Source organism: Pongo pygmaeus, chromosome 13 (genome assembly GCF_028885625.2).
Source record: "Pongo pygmaeus isolate AG05252 chromosome 13, NHGRI_mPonPyg2-v2.0_pri, whole genome shotgun sequence".
Lineage (NCBI taxonomy): Eukaryota > Metazoa > Chordata > Mammalia > Primates > Hominidae > Pongo > Pongo pygmaeus.
In genome coordinates, this window is record NC_072386.2 from 30496625 (window position 1) to 30522389 (window position 25765).

Sequence of the window (25765 nt, forward strand, 5' to 3'; positions counted from 1 at the left end):
GGCACCTTTCCAGAATCTGTAGAATTTTTCCTTAGAATGGGAGGGCATGAGCTTGTCAGGAGCCCCAGATGGGGTCTTCATTTCAGTCAGGTGTTATGCTTGGCAACTGTTTCCCTGTGGGGAACTTTGAGGGACTTGGGAAGCATTGTTATCTGTTTTTGTAGCTGCCTCTGCGTTAAAAAAAAAAAAAAAAAGTTATTCTTTCTATTACAGAAACCTAACTTTTAAACTGTGTCTATTGTCATTTTTCCATCAGTCAATTTACTGCCTCATCCTGCTGCTCAAGCACTGGGTTAGATGATTAGCAGGTATTTTTCCTTTTTTCTACTCTTTCTCTATCACCTTTTTAAAAGATTGAAGTTTCTCTTAATCCCCTAACTGATTCGTTTTATTAATTGTTCATTTCATTTGAAAAATAAATTCACTAATGTTCACAGTGTCCTAAATTGGTTGTTAATGACTACTCTCTAATAATGCCCATGTACCTCTCCCACCATTTAAACTGTTTGCTTACCAGAGTTACTCGTCTGTGTTTCCAAGGCAATTTATAATTGTGTAATTTAAATATGTAAACAGGTTAACTATTAATAAGAAAAGATTAATTGATTAGATTGTTTTGAGTATGGGAAAACTTGAGTTGCTGAAAAGTTGCACTCAGTTAGCTGTAGGGAAACAATATCTGGAGGGGCATTGTATAAATATAAATGGGGTTTTTTTCCACATTCAGATTTTTTCATTTTAACTAAGCCAAAACTAGAAATGTCAACAATGGTTTATGTGAGTAGAATGATAATGGAACTGTATTCCATGAATTTGTATTAAAGGTAAGGCCATGGCCCCCTAGCCAAAGATTGGTGAATTAAAGATGTGTTTTTAATTTCAAGTTAATAAAAAAATGCTCAAATTTACATGTTTTACTTTAAAAAAGTGTTTCCTGTGTTAAGTTTCTTTTTTATGGAAGTTACATTTTCTGAGTTAAATAAAAGGAATTTCACCGTATTAGGTTTTATTTTGGTTTATTTTATTTACTTATTTATTTTTTTACTTTTTATTATGAAAAATATCAAGCATATAGAAAAGTAGAAAGAATAGTGTAATCAACTCCCATATACCTGTCATCTAGATCTAACAATTATTATAGTTTTCCACATTTGCTTCATCTATTTTCTTATAGTATTTTCAGTATATTAGACATTTTAAATCTAATTTTTTAATTTTAATATTTGTCTATGCAGTCATATCTTTATAACACTTAACGTAATTAGCAATAATTCTCTAATATGTGATATTCATTTCATATTCAGATTTTCCCAGATGTTCCCTAAAGGTCTTTTACATGTGGTTTCTCTGAAGTAGAGTATAAGCAAGAGTACACATTGCATTTAGTTGTTCTCTCTCATAAGTCTTTTTTAATGTAGTACTGCGTCCACCTTCCTATTGTCTCTTGTTTGCTTTTTTATTAATAAATGAACTTGTTGAAGAAAGCAGGTAAGTTGTCCTGTACACCTGTTGGCTTTATCTGATTGTATCTTCATGGTGTTATTTGGCTTGTTCCTATATCCTCTCAGTTTTCTTGTAAGCTGGGATTTATTAACTTTTTAAAATTATAAGTGTGTTAGTTTCCTGTTGCTGCTATAACAAATTACCACAAACTTAGTGGTTTAAAGCAACACGTATTTATTCTCTCATAGTTCTGGAGGTCAGAAGTGAAAATCAGTTTTTCTGGGCTGAATTCAAGGTGTCAGCAGGGCTGGTTATTTCTGGAAGGTCTGAGAGGAGAATTCATTTTCTTGCCCTTTTCAGTTTCCAGTTGCTGCTTATATTCTCTATCTTGTGGCCCTTTCCTTCATCTTCAGAGCATATCACATCATTCTCTGCTTCCAGGGTGATATTGCCATTTCTTCTAACTCTGACTTCTCTTACATCCTTGTAAAATGATTACTGTGACCACATTGGGCTCATCAGAATAATGCAAGATAATCTCCCCATTTCAAGATCCTTAATCACAATCACAAAGTTGTTTTTTGCCGTATGAGGTAACATTCACTAGTTCTGGGAAATTAGAATGTGGGCATATTTGGGGGGCTGTTATTCAGCCTAGCATAATAAGGAAAGAATAGTATGAAACTGAAGATAACGCTTGTTGACTTTCAAATAAAAGCAGAGTTGTATGTACATAAATAATAGATAGATAAATTCAAATAGTACATAAGTTTAAAATGAAGATAAAAACTTTTCTGTTTCACCTTCTGATCTCACGCCATCCTCCTTCCATACTTGTTCTTTCTCCAAAGCAGTACTATACTTCTAAAACTTTTTTGTGTCAAGGACCCTTGGAAGTCTAGTGAAGCCTATGGATTCTTTCTCAAAATGATGTTTGCTCTTTTTTTATTTTAAATTCATGGATTAAAACAGAATTAGAAAGGAAATTAATAATAAAATAGTTAATATTAAAATATTTTGCAATATGGTAATATACTTATGGACATATTAATAAGATCTAGCAGCATTTCTAATAACTTTAATAATTTTAAAGTATAGGATAAGTATAAACAGTATTTTGGATGTGTGCAACAACTATATTATGTGAAAATATGTTGATTTCTAATGATGACAGAATCACAGATACTGCTAATACCTAGAAAAAATGGATTCTAGTGAAAATACAGATGTAATTTTTCCCCATCTGTGGTAGGCTAAAGAAAATCCCCCCCCATAGCCACATCTTAATCCCTAGAATCTGTGAATGTTAGTTTATATAGCAAAAGGGACTGCAGATATGAATAAGTGGGACGGTGAGTTGGGAAGATTTTCCTGTATTGTTTTTGTGGGCTCTAAATGCAATCACTTGGATGTATCTTTATATCCAGTGTCCTTATATGAGGGAAACAGAAGGAGATTTGACAGTCTTTGAGAAGACTATATGATAGAAGCATAAGGAAGCAGAGTCAGAGATGTTGACTTTGGAGATAGAAGAAAGGGCCTTAAGGCCTGTGAAACAGTGTCTTCTATAGAGCAGCGATCCCCAACCTTTTTGGCACCAGGAACTGGTTTCATGGAAGAAGATTTTTCCATCAGGGAATATGTGGGGTATCAGGGATGGTATCAGGCTGAAACTGTTCCACCTCAGATTATCAGGCATTAGATCCCTTGCATGTGCAGTTCACAATAGGGTTCACACTCCTATGAGAATCTATTGTGGGATGGAGCTCAGGCCGTAATGCTTGCTTGCCCACCACCGCTCACCTCCTACTGTGCAGCCCGGTTCCTAACAGGCCGCAGATTGGTACCGATCTGCGGCCCAGGGGTTGGGGACCCCTGCTGTAGAGCATCTGGAGGGATTGTGGCCCTGCCAATATATTGATTTTGGGTAATTTATAGCGATTTTAGGCTTCTGGCCTCCAGAATTGGGAGATAATCGATTTTTGTTGTTTTTCAGTCAGCAAGCTGTGGTAGTTTATTACAAAATTCATAGGAAACAAATACACTAGGCAAATTCACAAATCTCCTGAATTCAATCCATACACCTGGCAGTAAAGAGGTGGAGATGGTCCAAGAATCCAAGTTAAGGTCCCAAGCTTCAAAGGTAACCACTGTTAACCTTTTCTTGTGTATCCTCTTATTCAGAAATGTTATACCAGAGTGTTTGTCTTCATGTATTGTCTGTTTTTTAACAACTTACTTATTTGAATTATAAACACATACACATAATACAAAGATTTTAAAAGGATATAGTGAGAGTAAGTCTCTCCATTTGCCATTCCCTATTCTTTCTTCCTATAGGTAACCACAGTAAACCAGTTCTTGTGTCTCCTCCGACAGATATTCTATACATTTACATATGTATGTACATATTTTCTTCTCACACAAATGGTAGCATACTGTACAAACTATTCTGTACCTTTTCCCATTTATTTCTTCCATATAATAATGTCTTTCTCTTTGACTTTGTCCTACCCAGTACATATACTTATGCCTATTTACTATTCCATTGTTTGGTATAGCAGAACATAAACAGTCTCTTATTAGACATTTAAACATTTTATTAGTGTCCATTTAAAGTTATTTACTGGCCATGTGTGGTGGCTCACGCTTGTAATCCCAGCACTTTGGGAGGCCGAGGTGGGCAGATCACTTGAGGTCAGGAGTTTGAGACTAGCCTGGCCAACATGGTGAAACCCCATCTCTACTGAAAATACAAAAATTAACCAGGTGTGGTGGTATGCGCCTGTAATCCCAGCTACTCGGGTGGCTGAGGCAGGAGAATCACTGGAACCTGGGAGGTGGAGGTTGCAATGAGCTGAGATGGCGCCACTGCACTGCAGCTTGGGCAACAGAGCAAGACTCCATCTCAAAATAAATAATAAATAAAATTAAAGTTATTTACTATCTTTAGCTAGTACTACGAAACGTTCCTAAGCCTCAATTTTCTCATCTGGAAAATAGAATCCTACCTCATAGGATTGTTATGATGATTAAATGAGGAAATGATTTAAAGTCTTTTGAATTAGTACTTGCCACATGGTAAGCATTGGAAAAAAATGTTACTGTATTTGTTTTGGAATTTTTACTTGGAATCTGTAACAGTGACTGTTCCTAAAATTCTACTTTATACTGATGAGTATTGGGGATTTCCCCTCCATTCCTTTTATGCTACACAAACCTAAAGAAACCAATACTTTTTTTTTTTTTTTTTTTTTGAGACAGTTTCTCTCTTGTTGCCCAGGCTGGAGTGCAATGGCACAATCTTGGCTCACCACAACCTCCACCTCCCAAGTTCCAGTGATTCTCCTGCCTCAATCTCCCGAGTAGCTGGGATTACAGGCGTGTGCCACCACGCCTGGCTAATTTTGTATTTTTAGTAGAGATGGGGTTTCTCCATGTTGGTCAGGCTGGTCTCAAACTCTGACCTCAGGTGATCTGCCTACCTTGGCCTCCCAAAGTGCTGAGATTACAGGCATGAGCCACTGCCCCTGGCCAAATTTCTTGTGATTTTTAATCTTTACTATTGCTTAAAAAATTCACTGGTATGTGTCTTTTTTTTTCATTTATTACAAAACTCATTTAGGAGAAAACATATATTTGAATGTATAAAAGGATTTTTCTCACAGTTGAGTTCAATTTGTTATATTGACATTATTTTCTATAAATTCAATTCTCTTAGACACATATAAAGAGCTGACTGTGCTTTTGGGTTGGTAAAGGACCATAAATTGGTTATCTGGACACCACTTAATGTTCTCATATCCTTTGTAAATTGCTATTAGGCTATATAATATGTAGAATGTTCTGCATAACATAATAAGTTTATTCAAAATAACAGTTTTTCAGAAAATCTTTACAGAAAGTATTACTAATCACTGGCAATATTGTGACCTAAAATGCTAGATAGCATTCCACATTTTAAAACCTGCATGTTTGCACCTTTAAATGTCCATACAAAGTGACCTAACGCTGATTTTTGAAGTTGGAAAGGACATTAAAACAGTAATATAGGGATAGAGCAAAGAGGAGATACTATACTTACCTCTTTGATTCCCTTTAGTCACTTTAAAACAGAGCCCACTATTTAGGAAAATGCCTATTCACAAAATCTTGGAGTCGCAGGGTGGGGGACAGTTTATATACAATGAAGCCTTAGAGAATCACGGGTCAGAAAAAGCACTGGGGTGTGGTAACTGACTGTTTGATTTATATTATTTGAGCAGAGGAAACAGATAAGGTTTCCTTCAACAGGTGTAGGATTAAATTTTGCTGTCTGAGGAAGGGGCTTGATGAGGGACACGATAGAGATGTGAGTTGATTTATTTGCCATTATTTTACATTTGGACAAGAAATTTACCCCCACCCCCAATATTTAGAAATATATTTTTAACTTTTAGGGGTTCGTATGTGTGGTTCTTTATTAAGTTCCACAGATCTCCCCAGTGTATTACTCTGATTTTAAAAAAATCATTGAACTGTAAGAAAGGATGGACAGTGGATAGCTTGTGGAGGTAAAATAAAGTAAGTTGGACTGATGTTGGTTTCAGAACTTAAATCTCAGTCATAAGTATAGGGCTCTCTTGTGATTCAAGGTCAAGCTTGTAAATTAAGCTGCTTTAAAGGAGTGTTGGAGATAGGAGAAATGAGTTAGAAATATAAAAACAGAGCTGGGTGAGGTGGCTCATACCTGTAATCTCAGCACTTTGGGAGGCCAAGGAGTTCAAGAATAACTTGGGCAACAGGGCAAAATACCACCTTTACTTAAAAAAATTAGCCGGGCATGATGGTGTACATCTGTAGCCCTAGCTACTTGGGAGGCTGAGGTAGGAAGATTACTTGAGCACAGGAAGTCGAGGCTCCAATGAGCTGTGATCACTGCACTCCAGCCTCCTGGAAGACGGGGCAACAACCTGTCTCAAAAAAGAAAAACAGGCGCTTTTTTTCTTTAATTTAAACGGAAGGGAGCACAAAGATAATTGCAAAATTCTTAACTGAAACTGGCTTTGGCAGTGTGTTCCCACCCTCTCCCCATTCTTCTCTTTACAGTTGTTTATAAAATTCTTCCTTAAAGTGTTTGATAGAAATATTTGAATGTCATTTAAATATATATCCTGATTCTGGCACTTAGTATGTCTTACCACCTGAGAGTGGACAAAATTTTTATTTTCATAAAACTAGAAATAAAAAGACCTGTACACATAATTTTCTTACAATTTAAGATATTTCCTTTTTGTAAATATCTTGCCTTTTATGCCATTTATTGGAGATCTTTAAATTGTATTAGAGAACTTTATATTTTAGTCATAAAGTACATCTTGTAAAAATTAGCTAGTATAGATTTTAAATTTTCAAACTATTGAAGACTTTCTGGAATTTTTTTTTCCCATTTACTTAAGGTAATACTGACAGCATCTAACTTCACTTTTCTGCCACAGGGTGGTGTACAGTACTTACTGTCTGAAATTCTGTTTGGCAACTTGAACAGCCTAATAGAATCCAACTTAAAATAGAATGTTGTAGAAGTTCACTTTGGGCACTAAACTAAATTGTTTATGAGAGAAGATAGTCCTTATAGAGGGGTCCAATTTTTATTTAAAGGGTCTCTAAGAGGCTTTCATAGGGAAGGCAGTTATATTGCATTATTATTAAAACATTTGGAAATACTTTCAGACTTATTACAATGTTGCAAGAATAAGAATAGTACAAGAAATATCCATATACCCTTTATCAAGATTTACTTATTATTGACCTTCTATCCCATTTGCATACTTCCTTCTTATATACGTGTTTTTTTTAATGAAACATTTGAGGCTAAGTTATATACACCATGACACTTTTCACTATATGTTACATTGTGTTTTTCAAGAAATAGAGATACTCTATTATGTATCTGTAACACAGTATCAACTTGAGTAAATTTAACATTGATACAATACTTTTATCCAGTTCCCCATTAGTATTTCAGTTTGTCTTTTGACTCACTAATGTCCTCCATAACGTTTTCCCTACCAGTTCAGCAGTCTCAGGTCGTTATAACATTTAATTGTCTTGGCTCTTTAGCAACCCTTTAACCTGGAGTAGATCCACAGCCTTTGTATTTTATAACAATGACATTCAACTTTCCTTAACAGAACATTACTCATTTCCATTTTGAGTTTGTCTGGTGATTCTTCATAATACAGGTTATATATTCTCAGCTAGAATATTATATAAATGATGTTGTATCTTCCTTAGAGTATTACATATATCCATCCTCCTTATTGGTGATGTTACATTATATTTTGAAGTCTTTTTTTTTTTTTTTTTTTGTAAATTTAGATGTGTGTGTTTAGAAGAATAATTAAATGCAATTCTAGGATGTGTGAAAGCAAATGTTTTCTCTAAAGGAAGATACTTAGACTAATGCTCCCAGTAGGTAAAATCTAATTTGACTGGAAGGTTTGAGGTAGCACATTTTAACTTTAAACCTTGCAAAGCTCTTAATGTAGTATACTTGGATTTAATCTGTCCCTGGATTGCCAAGGAGAATTGTTGATATCCTCCTTGGGACCTGCCAGTCATTCTGGTGAACAAATAAAATCTGAGTAGGTGACTTTGGACAAGTGTAAAACACTGAGATCTCAATTATAAATTTCTGATGTCATAACTAACAGCAAAGCCAAATAATTTTGTATTCTCTGAGTTTGGGCTTGTATTAGTGCAGTTTTAATTTTACAAAACAAACATTTAAGTGCCAGAGGTGCTGACTGGAAAGAATATTGTAAACTTCTCAAAGAAATGATCACAAGTCTTTTTTAATCCTTCAGCTATTTGACGGATTTGTTACTGTTAATGAATAGACACAATTTTGTGAGTAGGAAGATTTCCTAAATATTTCTAGTATGTTAGCCTTAGGTTATGTATAAAAATTCTCAGAAGGCAACAGAGATACCTATTTTGAAGAAAATGGTCACATAGCTCATTTGAACATTTATAATTTCTTGACCTTTTTGCTGAAAAGTATATTAATATTAAGATGGTATAATGCTAAGAAAGAACAATTATTTTGCAGCTGTATTCCAGAACATAGTGAATTGAAACTTTTTTGCATGATCTTACATTTAATCCTTTTACTTTGATTACATATGTATATTACATATAAAATATGTATTTTCCACATACTGTAGACATCAAAGCATTTGAGGTATGAAATTAAATGAATATAAAGTAATTTGAGTGCCAAAATGCTCATTAAATTTAACAGTTGAACTTGAAAAATTATTGGATACTGCTGTGAGTTGTGATTTCTCCTATCAGCTACCCTGCAAAGTATTGTAAGGGAGAAAAAATTACTTTCATGTTCCTTTCAGGTTTGCCCCTTGATTTTACAAAGAAGTGTACTGCTTAAATTGCTAGTAGTTTGTAGCTGCTGCTTCTGACACTTGAATACTTGTTTCTGAGCTTCCAGAGTACACCGAATGATACCCTGGGAGCTTAGAAGAATGTATCCTGTCTTCCCTGGTGCCTAACTTAATTCTGGGAACCTGGGTAGTAAATATTATGTGATTAAATATAGTTTTAAAGGTTGATCTTATTTTCATTTCCCAGGCAAGACATCTGTATAGATTCTGCTTCATCCATGAGAGAGAATAAGCAACCTGAAGGTTTGGAATTAAAACAAGGTATGAACCAAGTACTTGATTATTGTATAAAATTTACCTGAAGAATAGAAGCATTTTACCAATAATAAATTTTCAGTGTCTAACTCACCCCATTTTACAGATAGAGGAAGAGAGCAATTTATTTGGTCAAAAATCAATCACTTCATGATTCTTTTAGCTACTGAAATAATTATATTTTGTGATGTATAGTTAGTTACAGAAGCCACCAGAATTATCATCTTGAATAGTTTTATTTCAGTAATTTATTTAATTAAATTAATTTATTTATTTATTTTGAGACGGAGTCTTGCCCTGTCGCCCAGGCTGGAGTGCAGTGGCGAGATCTCGGCTCACTGCAAGCTCCGCCTCCCGGGTTCACGCCATTCTCCTGCCTCAGCCTCCCAAGTAGCTGAGACTATAGGTGCCAACCACCATGCCCAGCTAATTTTTTGTATTTTTAGTAGAGACAGGGTTTCACCGTGTTAGCCAGGATGGTCTAGATCTCCTGACCTCGTGATCCGCCCGCCTCGGCCACCCACAGTGCTGGGATTACAGGTGTGAGCCACCATGCCCGGCCTATTTTAGTAATTTATATATCATCAGCTGCAAGACATTGGAGATACGTTAACTGGGTAGCTTTGGGTTGTATGTGGAAAAAAGAACAGTAAGTTTTATAGGATAACTTTTTTCCCCCTGAGGTATTTTGTCCTTGTTTGCTTACTTTCTTTGTCATTTATTGCTTTCTTTAAATCAGTAGTTTTTGACATTACCAGCTAGCAGAAATAAAGTGGTAATTTTAATTTATTCAAGCCAAGTACATTTGTAGGGCTAATCTTTTAAATGCCTTTTTTGCTTCTTTTTATCTTTAGTAGAAAGAATTGAAAGTAAAATAAGTTTTTATTAGTTACTCAAATGCCAGCTCACATTTGTTTCTGATAAAATTAATTCAGAGCAGTAAAAATTTGTTGCATCCAAAAAGATTAAGTTATCTATCATGTAATCACCTAATCTTTGATGGCTTAGAACAGTTTCTCTAAAATATGAGTCCTATGAACTTATTTGGTAGAGAAAAACAAGTCATTATTTAGGCAGAATTTGTTTAAAAACTGGTTTTTTATTAATGCTTAATTTAAAAAGTGGAAAAAAAGGTTAGACAACAAATTTAGTGATTTGTTCAATTTATATGTAGAGAGAGCAAAATCTAGATTTTCTGTAATTCTGATTTATTTACTGTAGGATTTATATTTCTGATTGTTTCGAAAATTCCCATTGCTTTTCAAAAGTCCTGTTGTGATAACCTCATATAAAATCAGACAGTTACGTCTTTGTACTCTGACTTCTTCTGAGCACCACCATAAACTCAGATTCATAGTTTAATTGACATTTATTTGTCACATATAAATACATGCTAAACACATATTACTTTTATATAATATAATCATAATCATATTACCTTACACCTCATGTATAATTAGATTACACCTCATGTATAATTAGACTACACTGCTACTGTTTATTCTTTGTTTCTGCTCTTTGTATCAAATGAACAGGCAGTATGGAGGGTATGCTATTAGATCATCTGAGGAGAAGAGAATGTTCTATAAAGGACAAGAAAAGCTAGAATGGGCAGGTTGATTTCCAGTTCCTACGAAAAAGGAATGGAGACCACAGATTAGCCACTGTTACCTTGTAAGAGAAGATGTTTTTGTGTTCCCATGTTCACACACTCAGAATTCTTTAGAACTCCCTTCCTAGTGTCCACAACCTGTTGTGCTGTGATTTCTTTATGAGAACTTCAGTCATGTGAAAAACCAGTCATGAAGGTGCAGAGAGGGAGAGAAGAAGACCTCCAATGAGCCAGATATCAAAAGTCCAGGCCTTTTATGCTTAGGAGCCTGTAACCACACTCAGGTTCTCAAGGTGGTGTGAGACATTAAGAACACACTGATGGCATCAAGCAGAGTTGAGAAGACATAAGATCAAAGTGTAGCAGTACCATTGTGCAATACAGTTCATGCTCATGTTGTGACTAAATCTATAGCAAATAGTTAAATTAAGTTTTAACCTTTTTTTTTTTTTTTTTTTTTTTTTTTGAGACAGAGTCTCGCTCTGTTGCCCAGGCTGGAGTGCATGGCGCAATATCGGCTCACTGCAAGCTCCGCCTCCCGGGTTCACGCCATTCTCTTGCCTCAGCCTCCTGAGTAGCTGGGACTACAGGCACCTGCCACCACGCCCAGCTAATTTCTTTTTTTTTTTTTTTTTGAGATGGAGTCTCGCTCTGTCACCCAGGCTGGAGTGCAGTGGCGCACTATCAGCTCACTGCAAGCTCCACCTCCCGGGTTCACGCCATTCTCCTGCCTTAGCCTCCCGAATAGCTGGGACTACAGGCGCCTGCCACTACGCCCGGCTAATTTTTTGTATTTTTTAGTAGAGACAGAGTTTCACTGTGTTAGCCAGGATGGTCTAGATCTCCTAACCTCGTGATCCGCCTGCCTCAGCCTCCCAAAGTGCTGGGATTACAGGCGTGAGCCACTGCGCCCGGCCAGTTTTAACCTTTTTTTAAAAAGCAGGGAATTAAAGTCTTTTAGAAGAATATCTACTAAATGATTAAAATATAAAATGTTTTATTGCATAATGGATAAACATAAGTTACTTAGAATATTTATTTATGGAAAACATCTTCCAGATAAATATTAATATAGCTGAAATCTGAACTAGATAGTAACTTGCTTGAAGTTAACAAACAAGCTGAGGTATATCAAGAAATAGAAATCCTGATAGGCTCAATAAAGATTATTGCCGTTTTTCTAAGTGCACTAATATTGTCTATTTGTAATGTGCATAACCTGCAAAATCTAATATCTCTAACTTTTCTTGCATAACTAGCTATTTTTGTTCACAGTTAGCTCAATAAAAGCAGAATATAAGCTCCTTGTGAATGCATTGTCATTTTAATGCCTTGACCAATTGAGAAAATTCACTGAAGCTTATTTGGTACGAAAGTAACCTTTTGTTCAGTAGGCCAAAATATAAAGCAGCATTGAATTTTCTTTTTGCTCTTTCAGAATAAAATAAATCATATCATGTGACCTATTAATGGTATATGTTATTTAAATTACATTATCAGTATTTAGAGCATTTAAAATACTGAAGTATTGCTTGAATAATACACAAGTATTAATTATGAATTAAGTTGAAATTGGCATTTTTTTGTCTAGTACTGGTTTCATTCATCTTTGTTGCTAGAAAATATTTTTGAAACCGGCAGTGCTGAAAATGAGTATCAGATTTTACACTAACTTCCACTGCACTTTAATAATGGGCTAATAAAAGGAATTACCTTTACAGTGAAAATGTTATTTAAATGTAAATATAATCTATTGGTTCAATGATTGGTACTGTAGTAAAATAGAAACTCTTCTGTTAGAAATTCTTTCTTTCTTTTTTGTTTTTGTTTTTGTTTTTTTTTTTTTTTTTGCTCTGTCGCCTAGGCTGGAGTGCAGTGGTGTGATTTCAGCTCACTGTAACCTCCATCTCCTGGGTTTAAGCAATTCTCCTGCCTCAGCCTCCCGAGTAGCTGGGATTACAGATGCCCACTACCACACCTGGCTAATTTTTGTATTTTTAGCAGAGATGGGGTTTTACCATGTTGGCCAGGCTGGTCCCGAACTCCCTACCTCGAGTGATCCGTCCACCTTGGCCTTCCAAAGTGCTAGGTTACAGGCGTGAGCCACCGTACCCGGCCAGAAATTATTTCTTAAATCATTCATTTCAGTCAGAATGTAGTTGTATAAGAAACATCAGTTATAGTTTTTACTCATTAGCACAGCTATAGCACATCTGTAGATACACGTGTGCATGCACATACCTGTGCAAGCTCACATGTGCAAGTTTCAGATCTTATGTTAATTTCCTTGAGGATTTCAGAGATTGCTGCTTTTCAAATAATGGTGGCTTATATAAATTTTCTGAATTGGTCAGTTGTGCTCTAGTTAAAAATAAAAACTGTTTGTTGAAGGCATTTCATTTGTAGAAAATATTTTTAAAATATCAAATATCTGCTAGTGTTGTTTACTCAAGACATTCAGCAATAGTAAAATATTGATCTGTATTTAAATTGTTGCTTTAAAGTTTACAGCTGGAGAAGGATGTCGTTTTGTGAACTATTTTCCTTTGTAAATTCAAAAATTAAGTTCTTATGGTTTTTGTATTTTTTTCTTGGAAGTTTTCATGAGAGAAATTTTAAAACTATACATGAGAAATAACTGTTAAGTTAGATTGAAGCGTTGAGGTTTATAGTTGCTGTAAAATATTTGAAGGACTATTAAATGGAAGCGTGATTAGATTTTTTATGTATGGCCTTGGAGAAAAAAAAATAGAACCAATAGATAGCATTATCATTAGACAAAAATGTTTGGTCTAACGCAGTGGACTGCCTTCTAAGATATGTTTCTGATGCTGAAGGTGTTTGGACACAGGCCACATAAATAGCCACTTGGTGGTGCTGTTGTAGAGGAAGCAATGGTTGGCTGTTTGGCCTTGATCTAGTTCCTTTCTAGCTGTCAGGTTTTGTTAAGACCAGTGCCTAGTGCCTTGTTTGTGCTTAGGAAGAATGGTTAATAACTGTTTTCCTAAATTGTTTAATGGAAGCAATGTGAAATATACACTTTTTTTTGTTATCTCTCCATTTTTTATTCTATTGGAAGAAAAGAAAATATGTTTGATTTAGTCTTCGATCTGTTTAATGGTTCCTTAAAATATATTCATTTGAATACAGTCATTAAATAAATAATATAATTAAATGGTATAAAAATGATCAAAATCATGAAGACATTTACTACATCTTATTTTGAATATTTGTACATTAGCTGTCTCATGTGAGAATCTTTTCCTTAAAGACATGCAAGTACAAAATATGCACACAGAGTTTTGCTTTAAATAGGCTCAAATCCTACCCCTCCCCCCTTTAAAAAAAAATACTGGCCAGGCTCATGCCCACGCCCACAATCCCAGAGTTTTAGGAGGCCGAGGAGGGAGGATCGCTTCAACCCAGGAAGGAGGTGGAAGCTGCAGTGAGCCATGATTGCACCACAAAGATTTCAGTATTTTGAGAGAAATGTTTATTTCTATGTGTCTTTAAGTACTCATTTTAAACATTCTATCCTGTGATGTATATCATAGGATCTTAGATACACTCTTAAGGCATCTACTTTGGAGGTCACATAGTGTAAACCTTCAGTCATTATTGGGACACTGGGTTCTTTTTAGTCGTTACGCTCTTACCCAGTTCATTAGGGAAAGCACCTGTTTACCAAAGTGCTCCTACCAAAGGAAAGACAGTAAATACTAGGCTTAATCCAGATTTGGTTACCAGTTTCAGAACTCTTTACACATAGCACATCATAGTCTATGATTTAATTTGCAGTTTTGGCTGCCACATCGTATAGTTGATACACGATGAACTTACATTTTATGTTTTATTAAAGGCTTTTTTTTTGGTAGCAGCTTTAGGTTTACAGAAAAAGTGAGCAGGAAGTACAGAGTTCCCGTATACCTGCTTACCACCTCTTCCCCAAGTGAACCAATTTGTACATTATTATTAACCAAGTCCATAATTTATGATGAGGGCTTAACCTTTGTGTTGTACATTCTGTGGGTTTTGATAATTTTATAATGACATCAATCCACTATTAAAATATACAGAATATTTTCACTGCCTTAAAAGTCTTCTGTGTTCTACCTATTTATCCCGCCCACTCTCTCTCCCCCAACTCCTGACAACCACTGATCGTTTTACAGTCCCTATAGTTATGCTTTTCCCGGAATCTCTGTAGTTTTGAATCATACAGTGTGTAGCCTTTTCAGATTGGTTTCTGTCACTCAGTATATGAAGTTCCTCCATGTCTTTGTGTGGCTTGATAGCACATTTTGTTTTATTGCTGAATATATTTCATTGCATGGATGTACAGCAGTTTGTTCATCCATTCACCCATGACATCTTGGATGCTTCCAAGTTTTGGCAATTATGGATAAAATAGTGTGCAGGTTTTTGTGTGGACATAACTTTGCAACCCATTTGGATAAATACCAAGTTTAGTTTTGTAAGAAATTGCTTAATTGTATTCCAAAGTGTACCATTTTGCATTCCCACTGACAATGAATGAGAGTTCCCATTGCTCCACATTCCTATCAGCATTTGGTAGTGTCCGTGTTTTGGATTTCGGTCATTCTAATAGGCATATAAGTAATCTCTTGTTTTCTTTTGGAATTCCCTAATGATATATGATGTTGAACATCTTTCATACACTTATTTGCCATTTGTATATATTTGGTGAGTTGTCTTTTCAGATCATTTGTGCATTTTAAAAACTGGGTTGTTTTCGTATTGTTGTTTTAAGAGGTCTCTATATATTTTGGATACCAGTGCTTTGTCACATGTTTTGCAGATGTTTTCTGTGAATCTGTAGCTCGTCTTTTTGTTCTCTTACTATTTATTCATATTTAATATACAGACTCTAGATGTATGTTTGGTACATACTATGTTTATTCAGGTGAGACTTTGTAAATATATCATTTAAGGGACCCACAAGAAGAAGATACATTCAGCTGAACCCAGCATCCTACTTTGTGAAGCGTCTGTGGTTATTTTGAATCTGTTAAGTTCTGGGAAATAGTATAGAATGTTTTAAGTGCATAGGTTTTGGAAACTTACTTGGGTTTGAATTTTGTTTCTGCTACTTTAGCTATGTGAACCTTGGGCAAGTTACTTAAACTCTCTGTTCCTCAGCTTCCTCATTTATAAAATGAGGATAGTAAATATGAATGCCTATTTCATTATGTAGGTGTAAGGATTGAATGAATTAATACATGCAAAATGCTTTAGAGCAGTGCTTAGTAGATATTAAGTGCTCAAAAGTATCAGCCCTTGTAATTATTTCTGTTATCATTGTTGTTTTCTGTTTCATCACTTCAGTATCAACCTGGCAGTTTCTAATTGGTAAAAGGGTCTCTATATATTGAATCATAATATGCCTTTATGTAACTTGTACTCATTGGTTTCTCTGTGCCCTTTGGTTTGAAGAAAATGAGTTTAATACATCTTCTAAATAATAGGTCTTCAAATTTTGAAGTTCACCCCTTCATCCAACAAACTTACTGTTTTGTTCTAGGCACTAGGGATGGAAAGATAAATATGTCCGGATCTGGAAAGAACTTGTCTAATAAAGGAAAACAGATATGTAAATAAATTTTTTCATATCTATCTGTATCTGAACCTATATACTCCCCTTATCTCCTGTTAAAATGGATGAACTCTTTGTGCTGCCAAGACCAACCCCTCTGTTTGAGTACTGATCCTGCTACCTCTTGGTACCTGCGAATACTTCGTTTCTCCACCTAATTAATGTCCCCCTCTCTAGTGAATTATTGCCAGCAGCCATTTCACTCGTCATTGCTCAGTACTCATCTTGACCCATCAGCAGCATTTGACAGCACTGGTTATTTTCTCTTTCTTGACACTGGCTTTCCTGGATTTTTATGACTTCTAAAGGATGAGTGCCCCAGGACTGACTTTTTTCTACACTGTCTAACTGATGATCTTATGTAGTTTTAAGACTGGCAACTACTAATTTATTTCTACAATTCAGACTTCTAACACTTGTATATCCAGTTTACTTATTAAATGTCCAATAAGCATTTTAAGTTAACTTGTACCTGAATAAATTCTAGATTCCTCTCTGACTCCCCACCCACTCTAAAAAGAAGAAACATAAAAACAGCAATACCTTGCTGCTTCTACCATCTATCCCGTCTTAATAAATAGCAGTTATATTCTTCTCAGTGTCTAGGCCAAGAAGTCCTTTCCTTCATCTCCATCCTGATCCCCCTATTTCTATCCATGCTCCCGGGAGTCTCTTTCACACAGCAGTCTGATTATTTTGTACTGTACGAATGGTCATGTTAGTGTTCTTATCAAAGGCTTCTAATAGCTTCCCATCTGTACACAAAATCCATAGTCCATCTTTCCTTTGGCCAGTATACAGCCTTAACATGATGTGACTTGTTACTCTCCGCCTTGCTGTCTCTGCTCCTGCCTCCTTGCTTTCTTCTAGCACTCCAAACACTCCTTTGTCAGGGGCTTTGCTTTTGCTGTTCCTTCTGCCTACCTGCTTCCTCCTCAGATAACCATATGGGTCTTCCGTGCATCATTTAGATTCCTGATCAAATGTTACCTGCTCTGTCTAAACTAGTTGATACTAATTTTTTTTTTCCAGAGCTCATAAACCTTCTAATAAACCTAGAATTTCACCGGGAATTGATGTCATGTTTACTGTACTGTAGTGTTATAGAAGTCACCTTTTGAAAACCAGGACTGTGTTCATCTATCACATGTCTAGTTCACAGCCTATCAGTTATGACTGCAAGTTTTAATACATGTGTTCCAATATGTCAAATCTGAGCTCTAAACTTGTTTACACCAGTAGTGTACTCTTATTTACATCAAACTACCGTTTTTAAGATTATCTCCATTATCTATGAAGCCTTCCCTTCCCTAACCTAGTTCTGCTCACCTCCCCTCTTCTCACAATACCCTTTTTTTTTGTTTGTTTTTGAGACAGAGCCTCTCTCTGTCACCCAGACTGGAGTGCAGTGGCGTGATCTCAGCTCACTGCAGCCTCTGCCTCCCGGGTTCAAGCAATTCTCCTGCCTCAGCCTCCTGAGTAGTTGGGATTACAGGTGCACACCACCACGCCCAGCTAATTTTTGTATTTTTAATAGAGATGGGGTTTCACCATGTTGGCCAGGCTGGTCTCGAACTCCTGACCTCAAGTGATCCATCTCCCTTGGCCTCCCAAAGTGCTGGATTACAGGCATGAGCCCTGGGAGACTGAGGTGGGAGGATTGCTTCAGCCCAGGAGGCAGAGGTTGCAGTGAGCCATGATTGTGCCACTGCACTCCAGCCTGGGTGACAGAGTGAGACCCTGTCTCCAGAAAAATTAAATTTAATTTAAAAATAAATAAATAATTTTACATTATCTAAAATTAGAATCAAATCTAGTATCTCTTTCTGAGCTTATATTTATATTTAAACAAGCAAAAGCAATGCCACAGGAAACATGGTAGTTTATGAAGTAGATAATGAGTTTGAGCACAGTTTCCTAGGATGGGTAGATTATGGAGCACTGAGATGTTACTAACAGAAAGTATTTGAGTGTGATGCCCTTTTGAATGAGTGTAAGTTCCAAGAAATCTTGAGGGGGAAAAGTTGCTTGCTTCCAAACTCCGGTGCTTGGAAATTGAGACAGCTGTTCTGCCTTCATTTTTCCCTTTTGGGTATTTTCATTTTTGATATCAAACTTTTATTCTACCAGAACCCTGTTTAATCATTGGTAGGAGAAATGATAAGTGCTATTTTAAAGTTTTTTGTTTACTTTCCGATTACTCAACAAAAGATTATAGTCAGGAATTGCTTATGTCAGCCTGTTATTGTGCCCCAATGCAAGACCAAAAATATCCACTTATCTGATCCATTGTAAAAGACTAGCAGGGAGTCCCTATTGTGCTTTTTATCCTAGAATGGTGATGTCTTCAGAGACAATAATTTTGGATACTGCCTTTTTTTATATATTCTCACCTGTGCATTTTATTCTGTCAGGCTCACATACCTCTGTACCGAGCTTTACATCTAGCATTTTGCTTGTGCCCATTGTGTCCCTCACACTTGCAGTTTCCTCTTCTGTTAATATCACCTATTAGATTTTACCCATTCTTAAAGGCCCGTCTCATATCATATATCTATGAATATCTCCCTGATTTTTGCCTGTTGCCTTGTATATTCTGAAGTTCTGTTATATTTTGTGTTGCATAATTTGGTATGGTAAAGTATAATGCCATACATTAAGCATACTGTGAAGACAAAACCTGTGTCTTAATCATGTCACGAATATTTTGTCACTCTGACATTTTGCAAGATCTACTTCTAAGGCCTTTGCAGCACCATCATGGCATGTGTAAAAGATGCTTAGTGAATATTTATTTGATTCTTGGAATAATCTCTGAAGGGGATAGTTAATGGATTTGTGAGTCTTAAAAGTCAAGTTTACAGGCTGGTGGATATTCATGTTCTTTGGAAGTTCAATAATGGTTCAGTAGAATACTAGACAGGTTTTCTTTACTGAATCATTTGCATTTTTTCTTTATCTTTAGAAATCAGTCATGCCACAATTAAATTTTATAAATGATGGTCAACCTAATGTACTTAAATCTAAATCAGTAGCTTAATACACTACACATAAGAAAAAAAAAGCCAAGTTTTCTATAACACAGCATTGCTGAATGCCTTCATAGGTTTCACCTCTCCATTATAACTGCATCATAGATGCCAAAGCTTTTTATACATCTGAAATAATTTAGTATATACGTTAAGTGACTTGTACAATAGAACATGGCAAATTATTGGAAGAGTTTTATACTTCAAGTCATTTTAGTATTTCTTAATTTTCATCATTCCAGTAGAATCAGTCAGTAACTCATTTTTAAAAGCATCATCTGCAAACTTATTAATACATTTCCAAAGATAATTTACTCTCGTTTTCAGTATTAGGGAATTATAGAGTTTTCCCTATCAATCATGATCCTCAAACAGAAGAGGTAAAACTTGTACATTCTTTCTAAAGAAGTAACTTCGTCCTCAAATAACTCATTCAAAGATCTCAACATTTTTGGGGTAGTCATGTTCTGTCTCTCCAACGCCCACTCTACCCACGTACGTGTGTGTGTGTGTGTGTGAGAGAGAGAGTTTTCAGGAAGAAGTGAGGTAAATTATTTCTGCTCCTTCAAATAAAGTCTAGTCAGTAGCAAGAAATATAACAGGTAATGTGTTACCTATTTTAATAAAGCATTAAAATAAGTCTTCACAAAGTTTTGTTAAAAAATTGTTTTTACTAGCCAGGTGTAGTGGCTGACACCTGTAATCCCAACACTTTGGGAGGCCAAGGGGGTGGATCATGAGGTCAGAGATCAAGATCATCCTGGCTGACACGGTGAAACCCTGTCTCTACTAAAAATACAAAAAATAAGCCGGATGTGGTGGCGGGCGCCTATAGTCCCAGCTACTCGGGAGGCTGAGGCAGGAGAATGGTGTGAACCCGGGAGGCGGAGCTTGCAGTGAGCCGAGATCATGCCACTGCACTCCAGCCTGGGTGACAGAGTGAGACTCCATATCAAAAAAAAAAAATTTGTTTTACTATTAGAAGTAATCATATAACATGTTTTATGGTAAAATGTCAAAAATCTGTTTATAAATAGGTGTTTGGGTTCTACAAAGGCACTGCTAGTACTTTAAGCCCACTTAATTTAAGCTTTTTAAAAAATACCTAAAGGAAAAAAAGGAAATAAAAACAGTTTTGATGTATGCATGATGTTAAACTAACGTTATTGAAATCCACCAAGAAAAATAAAAGACAGTTGGGCCTGAGGTAAAATGTAAAAAATGCAATTAACAATAATAAGAATAAAAATTCAGACTATTAACTAGAGACATAATAATCAAAGTGGCACAGGAAAGAGAGCAAGTAAAAACTTAGATCTAAGTTACTGATGTTATAGAGCAGCAAAAGAACTAAAGTTAACTTTAAACAATACACAAAGAAACAAGAAGATACGATATATTCCTTACATTAACTGTGCTCCTTCACTAAGATGGGTAACCCCTGAAATACTACATGCCATTTAGGGCACTTGAGAGAAAAACAATACAAATGAAGAAATGGAGCAAATAGCTTATGAGAAAGGAGTAAAGTAGTTTAAGAGCTTGGCTAGGCAATAGTTATAGGAAGACAAAGATGTAAAAGATTTCTCAGGGAAAAAAAGGGCTTTATCATGCGTTCATCCCTTATAGTTGATCCTCTGGCTAGCTACTCACCAATGTACCTTCGTTGTATTACACTGTCATCCAGCCTGTATACTTTCACTATTTCTCTTGTTTTCCTGCTATCTTCAGTCCTACCAACTTGATTCATATCTCAAACTCCGCACCCAAGTACTGAAGATATTTTAAATAAACGAATCCATCTAGGCTTAGTGTCTAGACAGCAAAATGAATCAGTCACTACTCAGATTCATTACTGACATATAAATAAATGGAATAATTTTTCAGAGGAATATATGTTTATGTTATTCAGTGAGCTATAGTTGTGAATATGGGATAAAACCATAAAGGCAAAATATTTGGCAGCTAAGTAGAACAGCCAACACTCTAAACATTTTATTAGCAAGGAGAAAAAATAAACAACTTAAGACCCAATTTCTCTAAAAGTAATATACTCCTAATATAAATAAAAAGGAGTGTGCCACATAATAGAAAAAACTAAAATGTAATACCACTGTTTTTATTATCATCTATAACAAACCTCAGTGCGTGAGAGCTGTGGGATTCTCTAAATTAGATAAAAGAAAATACTTGTGGCATAGGTTTGCTTTCTGTTAAAAGTTTTAAATAGAATATCCAATGAAAGTAAACAAACATATAAGAACTATTTTTTTTTTTTTTTTTTTTTGAGACGGAGTCTCGCTCTGTCACCCAGGCTGGAGTGCAGTGGTGTAATCTTGGCTCACTGCAAGCTCTGCCTCCTGGGTTCACGCCATTCTCCTGCCTCAGCCTCCCGAGTAGCTGGGACTACAGGTGCCCACCACCACGCCCGGCTTATTTTTTTTGTATTTTTTAGTAGAGACGGGGCTTCACTGTGTTAGCCAGAATGGTCTCCATCTCTTGACCTCGCGATCCGCCCATCTTGGCCTCCCAAAGTGCTGGGATTACAGGCATGAACCACCGCACCTGGCCACATATAAGAACTATTAATCACATCACAAACATTTTGAGTTATAAAAATAAAAGGAACTTTTAAATTATGCTAAAATATTTAAACCTTGATAGGACTTATAAATATTCTAGTTGATAATAATTCAGCTTATCAGAAACAGTTCTTACGCGTAAGATTAAAGTATGTCTAGTGTTTTCAGTGATATGCTTGTGAAACCTCTTGATAGTGAATTATTAAATTAAGCCAAGACAAACTCTAGAACATGGATTACTTAGATACTGGTGTGAATTTCCGCTGAAGACAGCAAATTGAACATACGTATCTACTTCCCATCCCTACCAAGAACCCACTGAAGTGACAGAAGAGGGATACTTAAAATAATAACAAAAGTTGTAAATTAACTGATGACAAAACTAATAAACAGCAGTCCTTCCAAAGTAAACCACAAAATAGGGAATAAACAAAGGAAAAAAAATCAGTAGATTTAGCTAAATGTTAATGTTTCTGAGAAAAAAAACCGCCATAAGTAAAACTGTAAGACAGGAAAACTACAAAAAAAGGACAAATATAAGTATAGAATCTAGGTATTATTAAGAAACAAAAACATGGGCAAAGGGTAGAAACAAGTCAGATATTTCACAAAACTGGAAATACAGAAGGCAATACACACGTGGAAAAGAATGCTTAACCTAATTTCTAATCAGATAAATGTAAATTAAAACAAAATATTGCTTTTTACTTACTAGTAAAAACGAGGATTTTTATCTGTCTATAAAAGAAGCTAGTACATTACTAAGATGAAAAAAAATGACCAAGATATATTTTTAAGTCAAAAAAGTAAGCCAAGGAGTGATAATTATGTTTTTGTTAAAAATAAAATAAGTACTCTAAATTATTAACAGTGATTACTTCTGGGAAGGGTTAGTAAAAGAAGAAGAAAAATTGGCCGGGCACGGTGGTCATGCCTGTATTCCCAGCACTTTGGGAGGCTGAGGCAGGCAGATCACCCGAGGTCGGGAGTTCGAGGCCAGCCTGACCAACATGGAGAAACCCCGTCTCTACTAAAAATACTAAATTAGCCAGGTATGGTGGCGCATGCCTGTAATCCCAGCTACTCGGGAGGCTGAGGCAGGAGAATTGCTTGAACCCGGGAGGTGGAGGTTGTGGTGAGCTGAAATTGCGCCATTGCACTCCAGCCTGGGCAGCAAGAGTGCAACTCTGTCTCAAAAAAAAAAGAAGAAAAATTAATTTTCCCATTTTGCTCTGTGAACATGTATTTCTTCAACCTTTTACAAGAATGAACTGTAAAAAATATTAAAAGAAAAAATGAATTTACAGTATAACAAAAAAAGATATAATGTAAAGACAAATTTTATGGTTTTCACAAAATATAAATAGACAGGATCAAATTGACAAAAGAAAGGAAAATCATAGCCAAAGACACCATAGATAAGTGTAACTCTTTCTTTTTTCTTTTTCTTTCTTTCTTTCTTTCTTTTTTTTTTTTTTTTTTGAGACAGAGTCTCGCTCTGTCACCCAGGCTGCAGTGCAGTGGCGCAATCTCGGCTCACTGCACCCTCTGCCTCCTGGGTTCAAGCAGTTCTCTGCCTCAGCCTCCTGAGTAGCTGGGATTACAAGCACCCGCCACCACGCTCAGCTAATTTTTGTATTTTTAGTAGAGATGGGGTTTCACCATCTTGGCCAGGCTAGTCTTGAACTCCTGACCTTGTGATCCACCTGCCTCGGCCTCCCAAAGTGCTAGGATTCCAGGCGTGAGCCACCGTGCCCAGCCAGTAAGTGTAACTCTTTCTTAGTCTTGGAAAGAAGGAAGAATTGGCTGTGGAACAAACAACATGGCAATTAAAATTAAGTTTATTTTGAATAATTAAGCCAACTGAACTCCTCCTTTCCCTCCTTTTCGCGGCCATATATCCAAGCACTCTACTCTGAGAGGCCTACCCCTCATCCATTTTACATCAAAGAAAAAGATCTGTAGAGAAATAAACAACTGCTCAAAAAAACCAAACCAGCTACCAGAAAAACATAGCTAAAACAAATGAAGGACCAAGATAAATAAAAGAAGAAATAAAATTCAGGGATCAGAAGATAATCTTTTGGAGAAAGGGGAAGAAGAGAGTCCATTTAATATCCTTATTAGAGAGACTAATGTGTACACTGCAGCCATAAAACAGGATGTAATGAAAAAAAGCCAGAGACCAAAAATTGTTAGAATTTAAAATTACAGATATCGGCCAGGCGTGGTGGCTCATACCTGTAATCCCAGCACTTTGGGAGGCCGAGGTGGGTGGATCACGAGGTCAGGAGTTTCAGACCAGCCTGACCAACATGGTGAAACCCCGTCTCTACTAAAAATACAAAAATTAGCCGGGTGTGGTGGCACGTGCCTGTAATCCCAGCTACTCAGAAGGCTGACGCAGGAGAATCGCTTGAACCCTGGAGGTGGAGGTTGCAGTGAGCAGAGATAGTGCCATTGCATTCCAGCCTGGGCAACAGAAAAAACAAATATTCAGCAGTTGCTGGGAGATAATGTTAAGGAAATATCTCAAAATCCAGAAAAGAAAAATATTTTTAAATGTGCAATAAAAGTTAAGAGATGAAGATGAACAATTCATGAAGTCCAACATGAACTGAGTATAATTCAACAAATATTACTGAGCACCTACTGTGTATAAGGCACTGTTTTAAGCACCAAGGAAACAGCAGGGAACAACAATAAAAATCTCTGCCCTATATTTAAGTAGTAGAGAGAGAGTAAAAATACATAAAAATGTCAGGTGCAATGAAGAAAAATAAAACAGGATAAGAAGACAGTAGTAGCAGGATGACACTTTCACAGAGAGTGATCACTGTGATCTGATAAGGTACCATTTGAGCAGGGACTTGATAAAGTGACAGAATAAGTCAGAAAGCAAGAAAGTAGACAGTGGAAAGGGAAAATAAAGAAATAATCTGGATAAAACTGTTAGGAGGTGAAGAAGGCCGTCACCCTGAAAGGGCTTGCCAACTGTAGAACATCAAACCTAAGACACATCCTATGAAATAGAATTCAAGAATAAAAAAAGTTGCTGAAAGTTTCCACAGAAAAAAAACTATAGATTACAAACAAAAGCATTACAATGGTTAGGTTCAGGGAATCAAGAGTATTCTCATCAGCCACTGTAGACAATACCCAATCCCAATGGATACTGACATGATCACAAAAAGAAAAGCAATTATATATTATGTGCTGGAAGTACACAACGTCACTTCTAAATATTCTTACCAGAAAATTGAACCTGAGTCTGATCAAGCCTCTGAATCAACTACCAGTTTACCTCTTCTCCACCCCCTCATTATATTATTCAGGTCTTCATTCATTATCTCGCAACAACCTCTAGTCTGAAAAAAAAAAGTCACATTTTTCAAAAATTTGTATTTTAAAATATTTTATACAGCCTGTAGTTTCTTATTCAGAATCAGTGACTATACACTTTAAATTTTAGGTAAAGCCTCGTAGACACTAAAGTTAATTTTTTGAGGCTGTGAACAACTTAGCACTTATTTTCTTTTCTTTTTTTTTTGAGACGGAGTTTCACCCTTATTGTCCAAGCTGGAGTGCAATGGCACGATCTTGGCTCACCACAACCTCCGCCTCCCGGGTTCAAGTGATTCTCCTGCCTCAGCCTCCCGAGTAGCTGGGATTACAGGCATGCGCCCCTATGCCCGGCCAATTTTGTATTTTTAGTAGAGACGGGATTTCTCCATGTTGGTCAGGCTGGTCTCAAACTCCTGACCTCAGGTGATCTGCTCACCTCAGCC

General features: G+C 36.2%; 1 protein-coding gene across 2 annotated transcripts in view; it reads left to right on the plus strand.

Annotated features, from left to right (window-relative positions):
* Positions 1–25765, plus strand: part of CAAP1 (caspase activity and apoptosis inhibitor 1) — a 51429-nt gene that overhangs the window by 22916 nt on the left and 2748 nt on the right. For both annotated transcript variants that reach the window (XM_054502043.2, XM_054502044.2), the window contains exon 5: positions 9073–9146. In XM_054502043.2, coding sequence (XP_054358018.1) covers positions 9073–9146 — 74 coding nt within the window. The remainder of the gene's footprint in view (positions 1–9072; positions 9147–25765) is intronic.